The sequence below is a fragment of the Pelodiscus sinensis genome, chromosome Z (genome assembly GCF_052426305.1).
Source record: "Pelodiscus sinensis isolate ZL-2025 chromosome Z, ASM5242630v1, whole genome shotgun sequence".
NCBI lineage: Eukaryota > Metazoa > Chordata > Testudines > Trionychidae > Pelodiscus > Pelodiscus sinensis.
Window position 1 is genome coordinate 30,822,664 of NC_143085.1, and position 16,488 is coordinate 30,839,151.

The following is a 16,488-nucleotide window of genomic DNA, read 5'->3' on the forward strand; positions in this document are numbered from 1 at the left end:
TTGGATTAGAATTACGCTAGTTAACATAATAGGAGTCATGCACCCATTGAACTGCAAAATGGCACCCTTTGTAAATTTTCCCCAGATATTTCTTAATAAATAACTTTTTGTTGTCAAAATTCATGGGGGGGAGAGGGGCGGGTTCTGGATACTTATGTGGATTTATAACAATTGTCTGTTTTCATGCAACTGGAACTCAGTCTTATAAATCCTTGTGTTTTTAATTAAAGCTTTTTGAGGAAAGTTTAAAGCAGAGCCAGAGTACAATGTATTTCAGAATATTTTAACTCCCTTTGGAAATCAGCTTTTTGGTGGTTGTTGTTTTTTATCAGACAATGTAAACAGTCAAGAATTGTTGCACAAGCTCAAGAGGAGCAGCATTAGTTAATATTTAAACTGCCTTCCATTAAAGAACTGATTCTTAAAAATTAATTTGAGGGCCTGTGTCCAGTCCTGGAAATAGTTATTTTGATTATGGTTTTGCTGCCATGCACAATCTAGTATACTTTGTGTTGCATTCTTCTCATGTACAGTCAATGTGATTATTATATCCTAATGGGAAGACAAGCAAATGTGTTTTGTGCCTATTTTGACTACTGTAAGTATTGCCAATTGGTGGTACAAAAACTGAAGAATGTTTAATTGAACTCCTCCTTATTAGGGATGTTAAAATGTGGTGGTGTTGGTTTTTGTTATACTGTATGTGAAACCACTGCTGCCTCTGTATAAAAGCTGGCTCCCATGAAGCCACCTGCCCTGCTCCTATCAATCTGCTGCTAAAAGTAGGGGTGGAGATGGGGGGAGAAGAAGAGGTTGTCCCACAGGAGCCAGTACATGTGGGGGAGCGGCATAAAAGCTGGCTCCATATGTGTACTGACTCCCTCCTGCTCCTCCCCATTTCCCCCCCCATCCCGATGCTGCTGCCTCTGATACAGAGACAGAGGCAGCAATGCAGGAGAAGGGGGTTTGTGTGTAATCGTGAAGGTTAACCAATTAGCCCAGGTTAATTGGTTAGCCATTTAAACATGTACACTATCACATCCCTACCTCTGGTCTTTACTTGAGATCTGATTAGTGGATAGACCTGGAATGCAAATATAGAATCATAGAAATGTAGTTCTGTGATGGATCTTAAGAAGTCATCTAGTCTCCTGGTGTGAGGCAGGATTAAATATACTTAGGACATCCCTGGCAGATTTTGTCTAACTTGTTCTTAAAACTAGGGCTGTTGATTAATCGTAGTTAACTCGTGGTTTAACTTAAAAATTGTGATTAATCACACTGTTAAACAATAGAATGCCAATTGAAATATTCTACATTTTAAATATTGATTTTAATTATACCATAGAACACAGTGTACATTGCTCATTTCATTATTTTTTTACAAATATATGCACTATAAAAATAGTACTTTTTAATTCACCTCATACAAGTACTGAAGTGCAATTTTTTTACCATAAATCTTTTAACATCTTTTTACAAATGTAGATTTTTGGTTACATTGCTGCCCTCAAAAGCAAAACAGTGTATACCATCAGAGCCTACCATCAGAGCCTACAAGTCCATTTGCTGCTACGTATTGTTCTGCAAGTCACTAAAACAAGTTTGTTTACATTGATGGGAGATACTGCTGTCTGCTTCTTCTTTACAATGTCACCAGAAAATGAGACCACGCATTCACATGGCACTTCTGTAGCTGGCATTGCAAGGTATTTACTGCTAGATATGCTAAACATTTGTACGCCCCTTCATGCTTTGGGCACATTCCAGAAGACATGCTTTTCTGCTGCTGATGCTCGTTTAGAACTGAAATTTGTGACTGAACTCTTGAGGGAGAATTGTATGTCTGCTGCTTTATTTTACCTGCATTCTGCCATATAGTTTGTGTTGTATCAGTCTTGGATGATGACATTGGATATCTTCATTTTAAGAATACTTTCAAAGCACATTTGACAAAAGGCAAAGAAGGTACCCATGTGAGCTTTCTAAACATAATAACAATACTTAATCCAACTTTTAAGAATCAGAAGTAGGGGTGTGATTGCGTTGCCAGATGGTTTGAACAAAAATACCGGACAAACTTGATATTTCATCACGATCTACATTACATCTTATTTAGAAAATACCGGACAGTTCTATTCCCCCCCCCCCCCCGAACAGAAAGGTCAAATACTGGACTATCAGGTTCAAACTAGACACCTGGCAACCCTAGATGTGAAAGGTTAACTAGTAAGCATCACTTGCTTGCCAGTTCCAGTTAACCATTAACTGGTGGGGGCTGAAGCAACTCCCCATCTCCCGCAAGTGGGTGCCTGGTCTGGTTACCCTGAAGTCAGGGGCTGCTCAGGACCAATGGGACTATATAGTGATTTCTCCCCCCTCCCTTCCCCCTGCAAATGTCCCCTTGTAATCAGTTAAACAAAATCTTTAACTGGTTAACCAATTAATTGGGATTTTGTATCTCAACTATGAAGGGCCACCCACAATCTGAGACACGAGGTATGAAGCATGCTTTCAGAAGTCTCACGAGGAACGCTCCAATGGTGACACTAGGGGTGTGATAGTGTACACTTGTCAATGGATAACCAGTGAGCCTGGAATCATTGGTTCATGGTTACACACAGATCGCTCCCCTCCCTCCCTCCTGTGCTGCTGTCTCTGTCCGAGGCAGCAGCATGGAGGGAGGGGAAGGGCTGGTGGGAGCCGTTGCTCACAGGGAACTAGCTTTTATCAATATTTATCATGTGAATATCTTGCAGCACTGGCTACAACAGTGCAGTGTAAATGGCTGTATCAGAGGCGGGGGAGGAGGCAGGTAGGGCTCCCCCACAAGCACTGGCTCCTGCAGAGCCGCCTGTTTCAGCAGCAGCGGGTGGGTGGTTCCACAGGAGCTGGTGAGCACTGGCGTCTGCCTGCCCTTCCCTTTCCCCCCCACAGAGATGGCTTGGATACAACCTCAGGCAGCAGCGATGGTGAGGACAGGCGGGCTCTGCATGAACATTGGCTCCCACCTGCTCCCCTCTCCTTGGGCTGCATGTAACCGTGAAGGTTAACTGATAAGCCCAGGCTCATCTGTTAACAGTTTACACTTTCACATCCTTAAACTATAGGTGAGGAAGTTTAGGCAAACACAAACTTTTTAAAATCTTGCACAATGTATTTGCCGTAACAGTGGGTATAATGAAGACTCTGTCTAATCTAGTGATCTCCAACCTTTTTAGGCACAAGATCACTTTTTTTAATTTAAGTGCAATCCAGGATCTACTTCCCACCCAAATACCCTTGCCTGGCTTCCTTTGTGCTCCTTCTCCAAGGCCTCACCCCTGCTCACTCCATCCTCCCTCACTCTCCCATCCTTCCTCCCTTTCATCAAGCAAGGGCAGAGGGTTGAGTGCAGACTCTGGTCTTGAGTTAAGGGATTTGGAGTTGCTCTGATCTGAGCCTGGGGCAGGGAGTTGGGGTGTAGGAGGGGGTTCAATGTATAGCTTCTGTAAGGAAATTTGGTCCGGGGGAGCCTCAGGGCTTGGGCAGGGGCTTGGGGTCCAGGAAGGGGTTTATGACTAGGGCAGGGGTTCAGGATACAGGCTCCAGCTGGACACTGCTTACCACAGGTGGTGCAGTGGGGCTAAGGCAAGCTCACCTCTGCCCTGGCCTTGCACAACTCTCAAAAGCAGCCAGCAAACTCCCTCCATCCCAAGACCTGTTGTGCCCCCCTCCATTCTGTGGAGATAGACTACAGGGTAGGAGAGAGGGCACCCTGCCATTAGCACCCTCTCCTCTTCCTGCCCTGCCCAGCAAGTGCAGGAAGGCAGGGGCAGCTCTAAGGCAAAGGGAATGTGCAGCAGTGGAGGGGAGGGGCAGCTGAAGTGCCAGCACTTGATAGCCTCTTGGCCACACCAGTCAAGATCACCTGTCAGAGGCTCCAGGATCTACCAGTAGATCCCGATCGACTGGTTGGTGACCACTTTTCTAATCTGTTAAATTGGCTTTTGTGGGGTTAATTATGAATGTAGGGGGAACACCCTTCATATTGAATCGCCTCTGCCAGCTACAACAGCTATACTGAATGGCAATACAGAAATTTGTATGTAACGATGACACTGTTCAGAAAGAAATAAGTGATTATCCTTCCCTAGTATTAGAACACTTTCTATGTCCAGTGTGAGCAGGGATTTGTATTGCTTACAATTCTTAGACTTTCCTCAGCTAATTCATAGCATGGCTGCTAAAACCAGATGCAACTCGGCTTGTAATTGCACAGTGTATTGATTGAAAATGGCATCTGGCTAGAACTGTGTTTTGAAAAGGACTTCTGACCTAGTTTGAACAAGGATTTGGTTGTTGATACCATGAAATGAGTTGTGCTTGTCCATGGTGTCATGTCTTCAAGCTATGATGAAAACAGTTATCTCCCTGGTAGGGCTGCAGTCAACAAAGTTGACTAGCTAACGTAACAAAGCATGCTGTCTAGCATCTACCAACATGTATCATAGTTTGACATGATTGATGTTGAGCTTGGTTTTCTGCCTTGTGTCGCTGGGATCAACCACTTTCACTCCAGGTTAGGAGGACCTGGGAGATGCCTGTTGTCAAACTTAACTGTTCTATATAAATTCTTATACTGCACTGATCACCATAGAACCTGAATAATAAGCAAGGTGACTACATCTGTCATGAGGAAGATCCCATTCTATCCCCAGGGGAGAAGTGTGTTGCTGTAATGTCGTCTTATACACAAATACATGTTGCCATATGTATGCTAGAAAAGGCAAAGTTTAAAGAAGTAGACCTTGTGCTTGGAGTGGAAGCTGGTGAAGTTTGTGATGAATTTTAGTTCCTTTTTAGGTTTTCACTTCTCAATCTGGGACTGCCCTGGAGAAAGTTCTGTCTTCTGCACCATGGAACTTCATCCTTAACTCTTCTAGCACACTGTAGAAAATTGGATTAAGCTATCACTTGTGGTTTTCATCTCAGAGGTTTAATTGATCTTTTAGTTACTCAGTGACCTGGGCCCATGTGACTTGAAGATCAGGACAGAGACCTTGACTTTGATTCAGTGTTCTATGGGAAGCCAGCTGTGAAGGCTGTTCCCCATTCTGGCACTCTGAGTGTAGAAAGTGGAGGCCTGCAAGAGACTTTAAAATACCTTGCCACTAAGAGCTTGTGTTTAAAAACTCCCCAAGGGTACAGATTCCCTGGCTTTGGATTGGTATCGCTGCTACCACCCAAATGCAAAAATACCTTTGGAAAACCAGGAAGGTGCATTTGGGAATTCCTTCCTGTGAGGTACCCTCAACCTCTTTTAACCATTCTTTTTGGAGAGAGCTTAAACTTTAACTTCTTCTCTTAGTAACTTGTCTTTTCTGTCTTAGACACATGCACACAGAATCTCCCACCTTCTATAACCCAGGAATCAGATCATGATCTTAAAAGGGTGGTTTTTATTTAAAAAAACAAAAAAAAAACTTGAGAAAACATTGCATGGTTGCTAGGTGTTACAGAACAACTGAAAGGATTAAAATCAGAGAACTGATTTCCTGGGATTGAGTTTGAAAAGTTACACTTTAAGGGAGTAGTTGTTATAGATGCTCAATAGAGAGAAGTCCAACAAGCCCGAAACATAAAGGAAATAACCTAATTGCATCTGACTAACCAACCATCTCCTGTTTTACTCACATCTGCAACTTCATATCTATGCTTATCAGGTAGTTGAATAGGAATTCAAGTAATTGTTTCCCCAGCCTTTGCTGCCTCTCTCTGATAGTCAGCAAAGGGAGAGGGGAGCAGGAGCTGGTGCTGGGGGGAGCCAACTTCAAAGCCAGTTTCCCCTGTCCTCCCCAGCACTGTCTCCACGTGGAACAGAGGAGGTAGAAGGCAGCAGGGAAACAGCACAAGCAGTGATTAAAACAATCCCTCTCACACTGGTCCCAACTGCTGTTCCTCTTCCTTTGAAATGTAAACGAGCTGCCTGTGACTCTTGTACATTTCAAAGGAAGAGGCGTAGAGGGGAAACGGTGAGAGCAGGGACTGCTTTGGTTTCCCCTGGCGCAGGTTCCCGCTGCCCCTCTCACTTTTAAATATATAGGAGCTGTGGGTGACTCTTGTACATTTCAAAGAAATGTAGCAGGATAGCAAGGCCCCCCCCCCCCCCCCCCCCCGCCATTGATTGATCTGGTAGTCAATGGAAATTCCATCAACTGCTCGATTAGCTGACTAATCAAAATTTAACATCCCTATTCAATACTTAGTCCTTCCCTAGACATGGATGTTGCTGGGTTCTCTGTGCCTGGCTTCATGGCTTATTTCATGTCCTCCCAGGCTCTGCTTTGGCCACACAATAGGAACAGGAAGACCACTATTTCCAATTCAGAAACCCACACTCTGTGTCCATTGGCTCTCCTGGCAACTCACTTCTTGCTTCCCTAGTATCCCTGGGGACTCTCTATAACCCACTGTCTATGATTTTAATCCTTATAGGCAAGGCAATTAGCCTTAGATTTAAAGAGTTAACCACAACAGTGAGAAAACTTTAGCAAACTGAATGACTGGAAAATCCAGAAAATGGTGTTACCCCCACATTCACCACTCTGTACTGAGGAGAGGACAGGTTTGATGTGTTTGCAGTAGCTAGTGTTGATAAGGAAGTACTGCAGCATTCCCAAGAGGCTTCATGCCCAGATATATTTCATTGTTTTAGTGGGAATGAAGATATGAATAAGTCCAGGTCATCCTTCATCAGGATTGGATGGTGTTTCCTAGCTATCTGAGCTGGTAGAAAGCGTTATTCATGGATGCTGCAATGTGAGAACTCGGTGCCAGTAGGAGTAGCTGCAGACTGAAGTGACCAATCATGGCTGTATACTATCAACCAAACAAAACTAGATTGTAGCTGCAAACTCTTCAGAATACTTTATTTTGCCCCACCAGCATAACTTTGGTCTTTCTTGGGTGTAGATCCAGCTAGCCATATGGTGTGGCCATAATGGGGTAAAAATGATAGTGCTGAAGCAGCATTAATGTGTACTTCTGTCCCCAATGCAATAAAACCAGCATAAAGAATGAAGAAATAACCAAGTTAGACAGCAAGCTAAAATGAGGGATGTGCATAGGTGTGAGGAACATGTAGCAGTGCTAACCACCAGTGGAAAAATCAGTCGTCACATGATTTATAGGTTAGAAAGTGAAAACATAAGTTGTGATGATGAGGCTCCTCTTTAAAGGGGCCCTGTGAGGTTGCCGGGAGTGGCAGACTGTTACTCAGAATATAGTACTAGTTATTCAGTTAACTTAATAAGCAAAAGTGCTAAAGAGGGTTTTACTTTTAAACTAGGGATGTTAAAAGTAGGTTAAATAGTAACCACATAACTGCTGAAAATCATAGCTTTTATACTGAATAAGCTTTATACTGCAGAGCCTGCAGTGAAGCCTCTTCAGGAACGGGGCTGCCAGCCCCTGTTGGCCCAGTTCCCTGCCTTGGAGAAGCCTCCTCCCCCAGCGTGGAGCGGGTAGTTCTTGCCCACTTGGCTCCCAGGGAGGAGGCTTCATTGAGTGTAACCAGCACCATTCACTGATAAGCATCTGCTTCTTGCTTAAACTGTTTGTTGTTTACACTCTAACATTCCTAGTTTAAACAAGATCAGTTTTCCTCTTTTCTTCCTAGTTCTTGATCTCCCATTTTATTGTACAGTGTAACTGAAGCTCTTGATCTGGGATTTAACCAGCCATTTCGTAGAAGCAGATTCGGAGGGAATGTAGAATTTGGACTTTACGATAGGCTGAAACAGGAGAGGATTTCTTGAGTGGGAAAGCTCCTTATGAAGTATAAACAACATCCTCAGTAACAGCAAGGGAAATGAAGAGCCATTCATCATCCTCTTTAGACTTCTTAATTTTTTTAAGGGAAACTTTACAATCACTTGCCCTGGTCATTTGTGCCATGGGTATCCTGAGAACCTTGCACAGAATGAAAACAATTTATGACAAAGGGAGCAGCTGGCCCTATTCCAGCAGCAGATTTCTTCCCCCACCAGGAGTGGCATCAAAATGATGCAACTGACTTTTGTTTTTGTTTATAGTGTTGAGCATCCTTGACTCCAGTTGCAGTCAATGACAGATGCAGATGTTAATCATTTCAAAACTAGGTTGCATGGTGAAAATGGCACCCACAATTACAAGCAAACTTGTTCTGTAGGCAGGAGCAATCTAGGGAAGCAGCCTGAGCATCTATTCTCCCAGGAAAAACAGGCATGGTTTTGTTTTTATTTTTCTCCAAAGGTCTTTTTGGGCAGATTACATCGTCTTTCTACCTATTTTCTCTGCTCTCTTGCAGGAAACTCATAAGGTATATAGACAGAAACTTGAAGAACTCAATAACTTGCAGGATGCTTGCAGCAGCTCCATTCGAAAACAAAAAAGGAAGTTAAAAGACCTGAAATACAGCCTCCAACGGTAATGGGACAGTCGTGAGTGGGTGGGTTCCTCTTGAGTGACTGAAATATAGGCTATAAATACTATTTCGCTATCTGTCCAGTCTCCTAAAAAGGGAGCAACCTCACATTGACAGCAGTGTTCATTTTGATATAATAAACAGGATTTAATAGATCACCCAGTGTGTGCCTCATGAGCCAGTATGGAATTGCTCCCTACAATATATTTTGTTGTAGGAATTTTTTTATATAGCAAGACTACATTGCAAAATTAGCCTGTTATCTGTAGTTTTATTAAGATAAAACTCCGTTTCTTCTATTTATGGAAAAGCCACAAGAGTTTGCTGGTAGCCATCTGGTAGCATCTGAAGGTGGATTTTAATTTTCAGTAACATTCTCCTGTTGTGGTGCTTGAATATTCAACTCCCACCAACAAGAGGAGCTGTACGCTTAATTCTGTGGGCACTAGGCTAAAAATATTGCCTTTATGGTCTCCATGTTAATTGTAGCTTTTTTCCCTCAGTCATAGATTGTGAGAAATCATATGTGACCTAGGAATATTTTAAGCCCCAAAACCTGCAACAACAAAGCTACATTCTTGTTCAATCTACAGAAATAACTATAATGACTTTACATATAGAGATAGATGTATGGGGCATCTCTTCTGGTTTATATTTCCACAAGCAAAGTATTTTTGATAATTTGAGATTTAAAGATTACATTATAATAACTTTTGCTTCTGAGCTCATCAAATTATTTATCTTTTAGCGTTTACGGTCAGTCTTAGATCATATGTAGCTGATTAACAGACAGACTAAGCTACACTTTTATAGTTGCTCCCCCACACACACTTTGCTGCCTCTATCATATAGAGACAGGTAGGGGGGGAAGGGACAGAAAAGAAGGGGGTACTTCAAAGCAGCAGCACCATGTGGAGCCTGGGGCGAGACCTCAGGCTCCATGTGACGCTGCTTTGAAACACTGTGTGCAGCCCCGGGGCCAGCTGGGGTGTCCCCGGGCTGCACACCGTGTTTCAAAGCGGCAGCAGACGCTGCGCTCCACATGGTGCTTTTGACTTTGAAGTGAAGCAACAGCCCTAGGGGAGGTGCCCTATCGACTAATCGAATAGTCGATGCAAAAATACATCAGCTATTCAATTAGTCAGTTACTCGCAATTTAACATCCCTACTTCCTTCCCCTGGATTTTCTCTTTTGATACAAAATGATGATCTTTATATGACTGATTAAAAAAGCAGTTCATCCGAAGCCCTCCTGTTGCTCTAATATTTGTCTGTTTTCAGCAATGCTTAAATTGACACCACCTACTGTCCCCAGAATGACTGATTTCATTAGAAGTGGTGCAGTAGAAAGAGCTGATCAGAAAGTTCTTTTTCCCCTGCCTTTGCCCATGTAACATACCATTAATTGTGTTAGAGACCTAATCGATCTCTTAGATTTAAATTAGTTTAATGTCCTTTCACTAGGAGCTTTGTAGGATGTCTGTTGTCACTCTGGAAGAGTCTATAGTATTGGGTTTGTTTTGTATTTGTCTTCAGATTACCCCTTATGAAGTTTATGGTCAGGATGGAGGTTTTTTTAATGATAAAACACAAATCAGTTTAGAATTTGTAAAAACCAAGCTTTTGTAATGCATCTGCTGAACTGTTTTAAAAAATTAAGGATAATGACAAGGTGTGCTGCTTTTTTTTTTTTTTTTTTTTTTTTTTTTTTTTTTTAAAAGGGATTCTTAATGTTACTTAGGATCTCCCAAACTGCTAACATATAGTCTCCTGCTAATGAACTGAGAGACAAAGTGAAATTGATTTAAAATGTTCATTTTAGGTTATAGTCCTTGACTAGTCTTTCTGTAGCTCAAGTTGAACATACAGTGAAAATAGAGAAACAGCATAAACAGAAGAAAGTAAACTGGAACTGTTAAAACTGAAAAAAATCTTAGCTAGGTTTTTGCTGTTAGAAGTGCAGATAAGGAACCTTTCTATTTTTTTAAAAAACTTGCCAAGTTTAAACTGACTTTTATCCTCTCTTAAAATACGGTTGTAAAAAGGATCTGTGCTTTCACCATCCTCACAGGTGCAAATACACATCTAGTCCCGAAGAATGTGATCTCATACAGCAAATTAACATCCAGATCAAAGAAAGGCAAAATGTTTTCTTTGACATGGAAGCCTATTTACCAAAGCGAAATGGGTATGTATTTATGTATTACATTAATTTTGCCAAGATAAAGCTGTTACAAATACTTTATTTTGTTGAGTCTTTTCTGAAATAATTAAACAGTTGCCTTTTAAAATCTGCCATGAATGCCACATCACGTGTTAAGGATAGAATTCTCTGAAATACACAGATGCTCAGGGTCACCTCACTACTTGCAGAAAATAGTGAGGGAAAGGTGGACCGGAAGTAAATTTCACTTAAAAACAAAACTATATAGGCTGTGAGGCTTGGCTAACCAGGAACTTTATTGTTCAAAATATTCACGTAAACACTCTTGTATTGCAGCGTAATCTTATCTGCTTTTGCTCTTTGGTACCAAGGGAGCACTCATCTGTGGTACTGTCTTAACACTGAGATACCATTCATGGGCTGCTTCTTGCCGATGTTGCTATCTTGCTGTAAAAACACTAATCCAGTTTCTCTGACCCTGACTCTTTTAATAGTCGAGTCCATAATTTCTCTTGATCCCTAACACTAATAAGCCAGGGGTCAGCAACCTTTCAGAAGTGGTGTGTGGAGATTTAACTTACTCACCTGTATGTTTGGGTCTGAGAGCCGGTGATACTTTTCAAGTCAATAATAGTCCTACATACAGCAGCTAATAAATGAATAAAGATGCAGATATTACCGGTTAGTGTGATCCTTGGCCTTGCTTTGCCTTGCTGAGTTCTCTGATCTCAGGCTCGTAGGTTGATACCTTAAGCAGCGCACAAGCCTGATTTTTTTTTTTCAGTTAGACACCCCAAATAAACCATCCCCTGCTTGCCTCTCACCACACAGATGCCAGCACATCCCCCTTTTACCCACCCCACCTCTAATAGAGCTCCCCGCAGCTCTGATGGGGGCTGGGATAAAATCCTGCTTCTCAAAGTAGCAGGCACCAGCGGTCTGTCCTGCCCTAACTCCCAGCTAAAGCACAGACATGTTATCCTCCCCTCCCCCACCTTGCAGAACAACTACCTCCCTGCCTCCACCTTGCCCCAAAGCCAGCACCCACCCTCCCACACGTTCCCCCACCCACCCCCTGCAGTCACACACGTGCTGGCCCATCCCCAGCTGGGCTGCCTCTGCCCCACTACTGCGGCTCCATTACTGAAGAAGCAGCCATGAGGCCCAAGCCCCTGTCCCAGCTGCCCAGGAGCAGCTCCCCGCCCCAGTCTCAGTCCTGCTCCTGAAGGAGCAGCCCACATGGCCCAACCCCTGGCCCCTGGAGCTTGCCCAGCTGAGCCTCTCCTCCCAGCAGCTCAGCTGCTTCCACAGGATCATTTCTCTGCTGGAGAAGGGGGGAGAGCACCAGCCGCTAGCTGGCTGGCACACTGCCCAATCTGCAGCCGCCCCCCAGAGCTGGTTCTGTGGCTGCGCACTCATCGCAAGGCTCAGGCGGCAGCACAGGCTCTTGCTGTTTGGGGGTGGATGGGCGGGGCTGAGCTCTCTCCCTGCGAGCCAGTAAACATCGGCTTGTGTGCTGCCTGTGGCACGTGTGCTGGGGGTGGCCGACCCCTGCGATAAGCAGTAAAGATGCCTCTAACCAGAAACTTTTTCTGTCTGACTCATTAAAATGTTGATTTTAAAAAAGCTGACGGATCACCAGCTAATATAGAGGGCCCATTTGGAGGAGAGTACTGAGGTGTATTTCTAGTGCACCTGCTACATTTCAAACTTTATTAAAAACCTAGACTAAAATACACAGTACTGCTTACTGCCCTTGGATCGTTTGTCTAGCTTATGGTGCAGTGAATCTTTGTAGTAAATGGACTGACTAGTCTTTGGATGGTTTTTGTCTTTCAGTTTATACTTAAATCTGGTGCTGGGAAATGTGAATGTAACTCTTCTGAGTAATCAGGCAAAGTAAGTGGGCTTTTCACTTCCTTTTTACTATTCCTTCTAGTTAGAAGACAGATGTTGAAGATTACAACATAGATAACTGTTTTCAGTAGCAGAGCAGGGTACTGGCTCAGCAAGATCACACAGTGGAACTATGTACTACAGGTTGGACCTCCCTGGGCTGGCATCCTTGGGACTTGAGCAGTCCTGACCCAGGGTGTTTGCTGGACCAGGGGTTTGCCATCCCTGCTGGGGCTCCCAGTCTGCTGCTGCTTGCTGATGCCAGAGTTCCCCAGCTTCTGGACAGGGCCACCTGGCTGCTGTTGGTCCCGCTGTCACTGGGGTTCCTAGGGCTCCGTTCTGCAGCCACCCAACTGCTATCAGCCCCGTTCAGAAGCCCCACTGCTGCTGGGGATTCCCTGGCCAAGACTCCCCTGCTGCCATTTGGCTCCACTGCTGCCGGGGATTCTCTGGCTGGAGCTCCCCGGCCACCCCTGTCCCTATCATTGGGAATTCTCCGGGTTCTCCTGGTGGGGCTCCCTGGCCCCACTGATGCCAGGAGCTCCCTGGTCCCGCCTGGCCTAAAGAACACTGGCGAGTTCCCTGGCCAGGGCTGCCATGCCAGCTACTGCTGAGAGTTTGTGGTTCCCCCAGCTAGGGCTGCCTGGCCACCACCATCCCCACTGACAGAGCACGTCTTGCTCCCACCGGGGCTTTCCCAGGGTTCCCTGGCTTGGAGCTGCCTGGTCCTGCTGCTGTTGGGGGTTCCACAGCTGGGGTTAGGAGCTCCGCATTCGTCTCCTGGCCCTGCTGATGCCTGTCTCTAGCCAAGGCGGGGCTCTTCACCTCCATCTGATGCCGGGAGTTCCTCAGCCAGACTGGGGTTCCCCAGCTCTGTGTTCTCCGGCTGACTCCCACCTCCAGGGATCTTTGGTCCAGCAACATCTGGGCCCTATCATACCACGGATGTTGCTGCACCAGAGAGTCCCAGATTTGGGAGGTTCAGCTAGCACTGTTTGTTCAAAATACTGAGCCAAATTTATCCATGGTATAAATCCACTGAATACAATCTGATCACTTGTTTTTAAACAATTTGTGTAATATTTGGGGCCACACACATGGACTTATTAGTGCAGAGGAACACAAATAGTTTTGAGTTTTTTTGTATCTGTAAAAGGATTCCAGCTGCATTGGGTGTCAATGGCTTCCAGAGAAGATTCGATCCACTTAAAAATAAAAAAGGAGAAATATCCTGCAACTAGCCCTTCTAATTTGAATTAAGATGGATTCTCTCTGGCTTGTAACTAATTGATGGTGGTAAAAGAATCTGCAGACGAGACTATGACCTCCAGTTAAACATCTGTAACACCATTGTCTTCAAGATACTCTCTGTGTGAATCCAGGTTGTATGACCATGTTAAGGTCTGGTGTTACTGAGGACAGACTATGTCTGGGCTTAGAATTAGAACTAGAGGTTATAGTTTTGAGTAGAAATGTGGTGTCTTGGCAGTTGGGGAACCTAAGGTCTGGATCTTGCCTCACCAATATCTTTTTAAACCTAGATTAATCTCCAACGGTATATCCACTTCATTCCTCCCTCGAGAGAGGAATGCAAATGCAGACACCCGAAATTGCAAATGAAGCGAGGATTTAAATATCCCGCGCTTCATTTGCATAATTGCGTTATGGCGCTCTTTCGCCATATGTGGTCCTTTCCACAGAGGAATATTGTGCTCTAGCTTGGCACCGAAGCCCATGCACCATTTTAATGAACACTGCCGTTAATGCTTCCTTTTGCATAATCAGCAGCATCCTGGGGTCAATGGCTCTTCCATGCCATTGGCTAGCATTGTGCCAGCAAATATCGGGCGATGCTGTGATGGTGTACATAAAAATCATGGCAAATACGACACTACAGGAAACCCTTGCCACCACAAATGGTGACTTCGTGAATATTAAGAGCTGTGGCTCCTGGCCTCCGTGGTGAACTCCCTGCAGCTCCCAAACTCACTCTGGGGGGCTAGGAGCCACAGGGCACACTCAGCAGCTACGGTGAGTTCCCTTTGACTCCCAGTTACTGCCACTTCCTCCCCAAGCCTGGGCAGAAGACCCAGAAATAGCGATTCCACGAATTGCAAAGGTCATGATAAGAGGAGACCTATCTTGCCACCGACTAATATCAAGAAAACTCTTCTCGTGCCACTGTCCCCCTCGCAGAAGATAAGGACAGTCACTGAACATGGTCTAAGGCTGGCGCAGCTGCAAACATAGCAAACAAAAATCTAATCAATGACCCAACTGTGCCAAGGCAGGGCTCCTCCTCCCACTGGGTGCATATGGACCCAACATGGAAGATATGCATACTTACTCCATGGAAGGAAACTGAGAGAATTGCTGAACTAGGACTGTGGCATAGTGCAAACTATGAACCACATCCCAGATAATAGCTTATCCGGGAGGTGTCACAGCCATTCACATGGCAACCCTGTCTGCTCTGAATTAAATAAGAGATCTGATGTTTCAGCTATAGTCACGCTGCTTTCACTTTTCTCCTATTGCCATGTGAAAGAAGTAGTCTAATATTTACTTAACTTGCAGGATGTTGAGACTAATAAAGCTCTTCACTGACATGGATTTAATTCTAAGTGAGGACTCTTTCAGTGGTGCTGTACAAGTACAAAGGTCTTACTTCTATTACACCATGCTTGCATTCTCTCAGTAGGGAGAAAATTGTGGTTTTGTGTTTGTGTTTTTTTGGGGAGATGGGAGATAGAGATGAGGAAGGACTGTTCTTCAGGATTATTTTAAAACTTGTTTCCCTTCCTCCTCCTCTCCCCCCCCCCCCCCCATGACAATTGATAAGAAAAACACTCAAGAAAATTTTTTCTGAATATTAAATAGGGGTTTTTTTGTCTTTGGATAAATAGGGTGTTCTACATATGTGTAGAATAAGAAATCTACTTTTTAGAATATAAATCAGCTTAGAAATCGCAAATCGTTTGGTGTGTTTTACATGTTTTAATGGTAGAAATATTAATCCTTTTTCTTTTTTCTGTCATCCCAGGTTTGCCTACAAAGATGAATATGAAAAATTCAAACTTTATTTGACAATAATCTTGTTACTTGGTGCAGTAGCATGCAGGTTTATTCTTCATTACAGGTAAGGCAGTACTTTTATTTCTGATTAAACAGTCTGACATCTAGTGGATTCTAACTAAACATTCAGCACTAACTTCTTTACATTTTGATATCAGAAGTTAATAAAACTGTTAACTCCATTGTGATTAGTGCAGAATTTACTGTTAAGAGGTACTGTCCAGTTAGTGCTGTTCCTGAAAATACTTAGTTTCACTTTCTTCAGTGGAGGTAAGGATGTGCATAAAGTTATTCAAATATGGAAATATTTAAAGATCAGGCACCATATCTTTTAAAACTAATTTTCTTTCCTTTGCTGCTAGTGGCAGCACCATATATTATTACAGCTAAAAACTTTTTGGTTGTTCTACTTGTTTGTTTACATTATGTATATAGCTCAGCTTGGACAATCGTAGGCTATTTGATTTTTTTTTTTCTTGTTAATATGTTCTTACCATTGTAGTGTTGGGTCTGCAAACATTTCAGGGGAATATGCAAATCAAAGCCAACACTGTCATCTATAAGCATAAATTTAAAAAAAAGAATTTCTGTGCAATATACGTGCTCAAGGTCATCTAGACTTCATACTTTAGGATGTCAAAATAGAATACACTTTCAGGTCTTGAAAACAGAGTGCAGTGCTCTACTGTGTTATTAGTTGATTGGATTTATATAGATCTAATAGCATCTTCTCATTGAATTACCCTGAAAATGCCTGTGTAAATTGGATCATCTGCCGCTTCTTTGGGGCACTCCCTCCTTCAAATGGAATCAATGTCATCTCTACGCACCTGCTCATTAGCCTAGGATCCCAAGTCATTTATCACATGGCACTTTTCTAGTCCAAAGAAGTCACTATCCCATCCCC

General features: G+C 43.5%; 1 protein-coding gene across 4 annotated transcripts in view; it reads left to right on the forward strand.

The window, feature by feature from the left end:
• TMEM120B (transmembrane protein 120B) overlaps nt 1-16,488 on the forward strand; it is a 49,105-nt gene that overhangs the window by 10,585 nt on the left and 22,032 nt on the right. For all 4 annotated transcript variants that reach the window (XM_089775124.1, XM_075898635.2, XM_089775123.1 and 1 more), the window contains exons 2-5: nt 8,330-8,448; nt 10,518-10,634; nt 12,450-12,509; nt 15,550-15,645. In XM_089775124.1, coding sequence (XP_089631250.1) covers nt 8,330-8,448; nt 10,518-10,634; nt 12,450-12,509; nt 15,550-15,645 — 392 coding nt within the window. The remainder of the gene's footprint in view (nt 1-8,329; nt 8,449-10,517; nt 10,635-12,449; nt 12,510-15,549; nt 15,646-16,488) is intronic.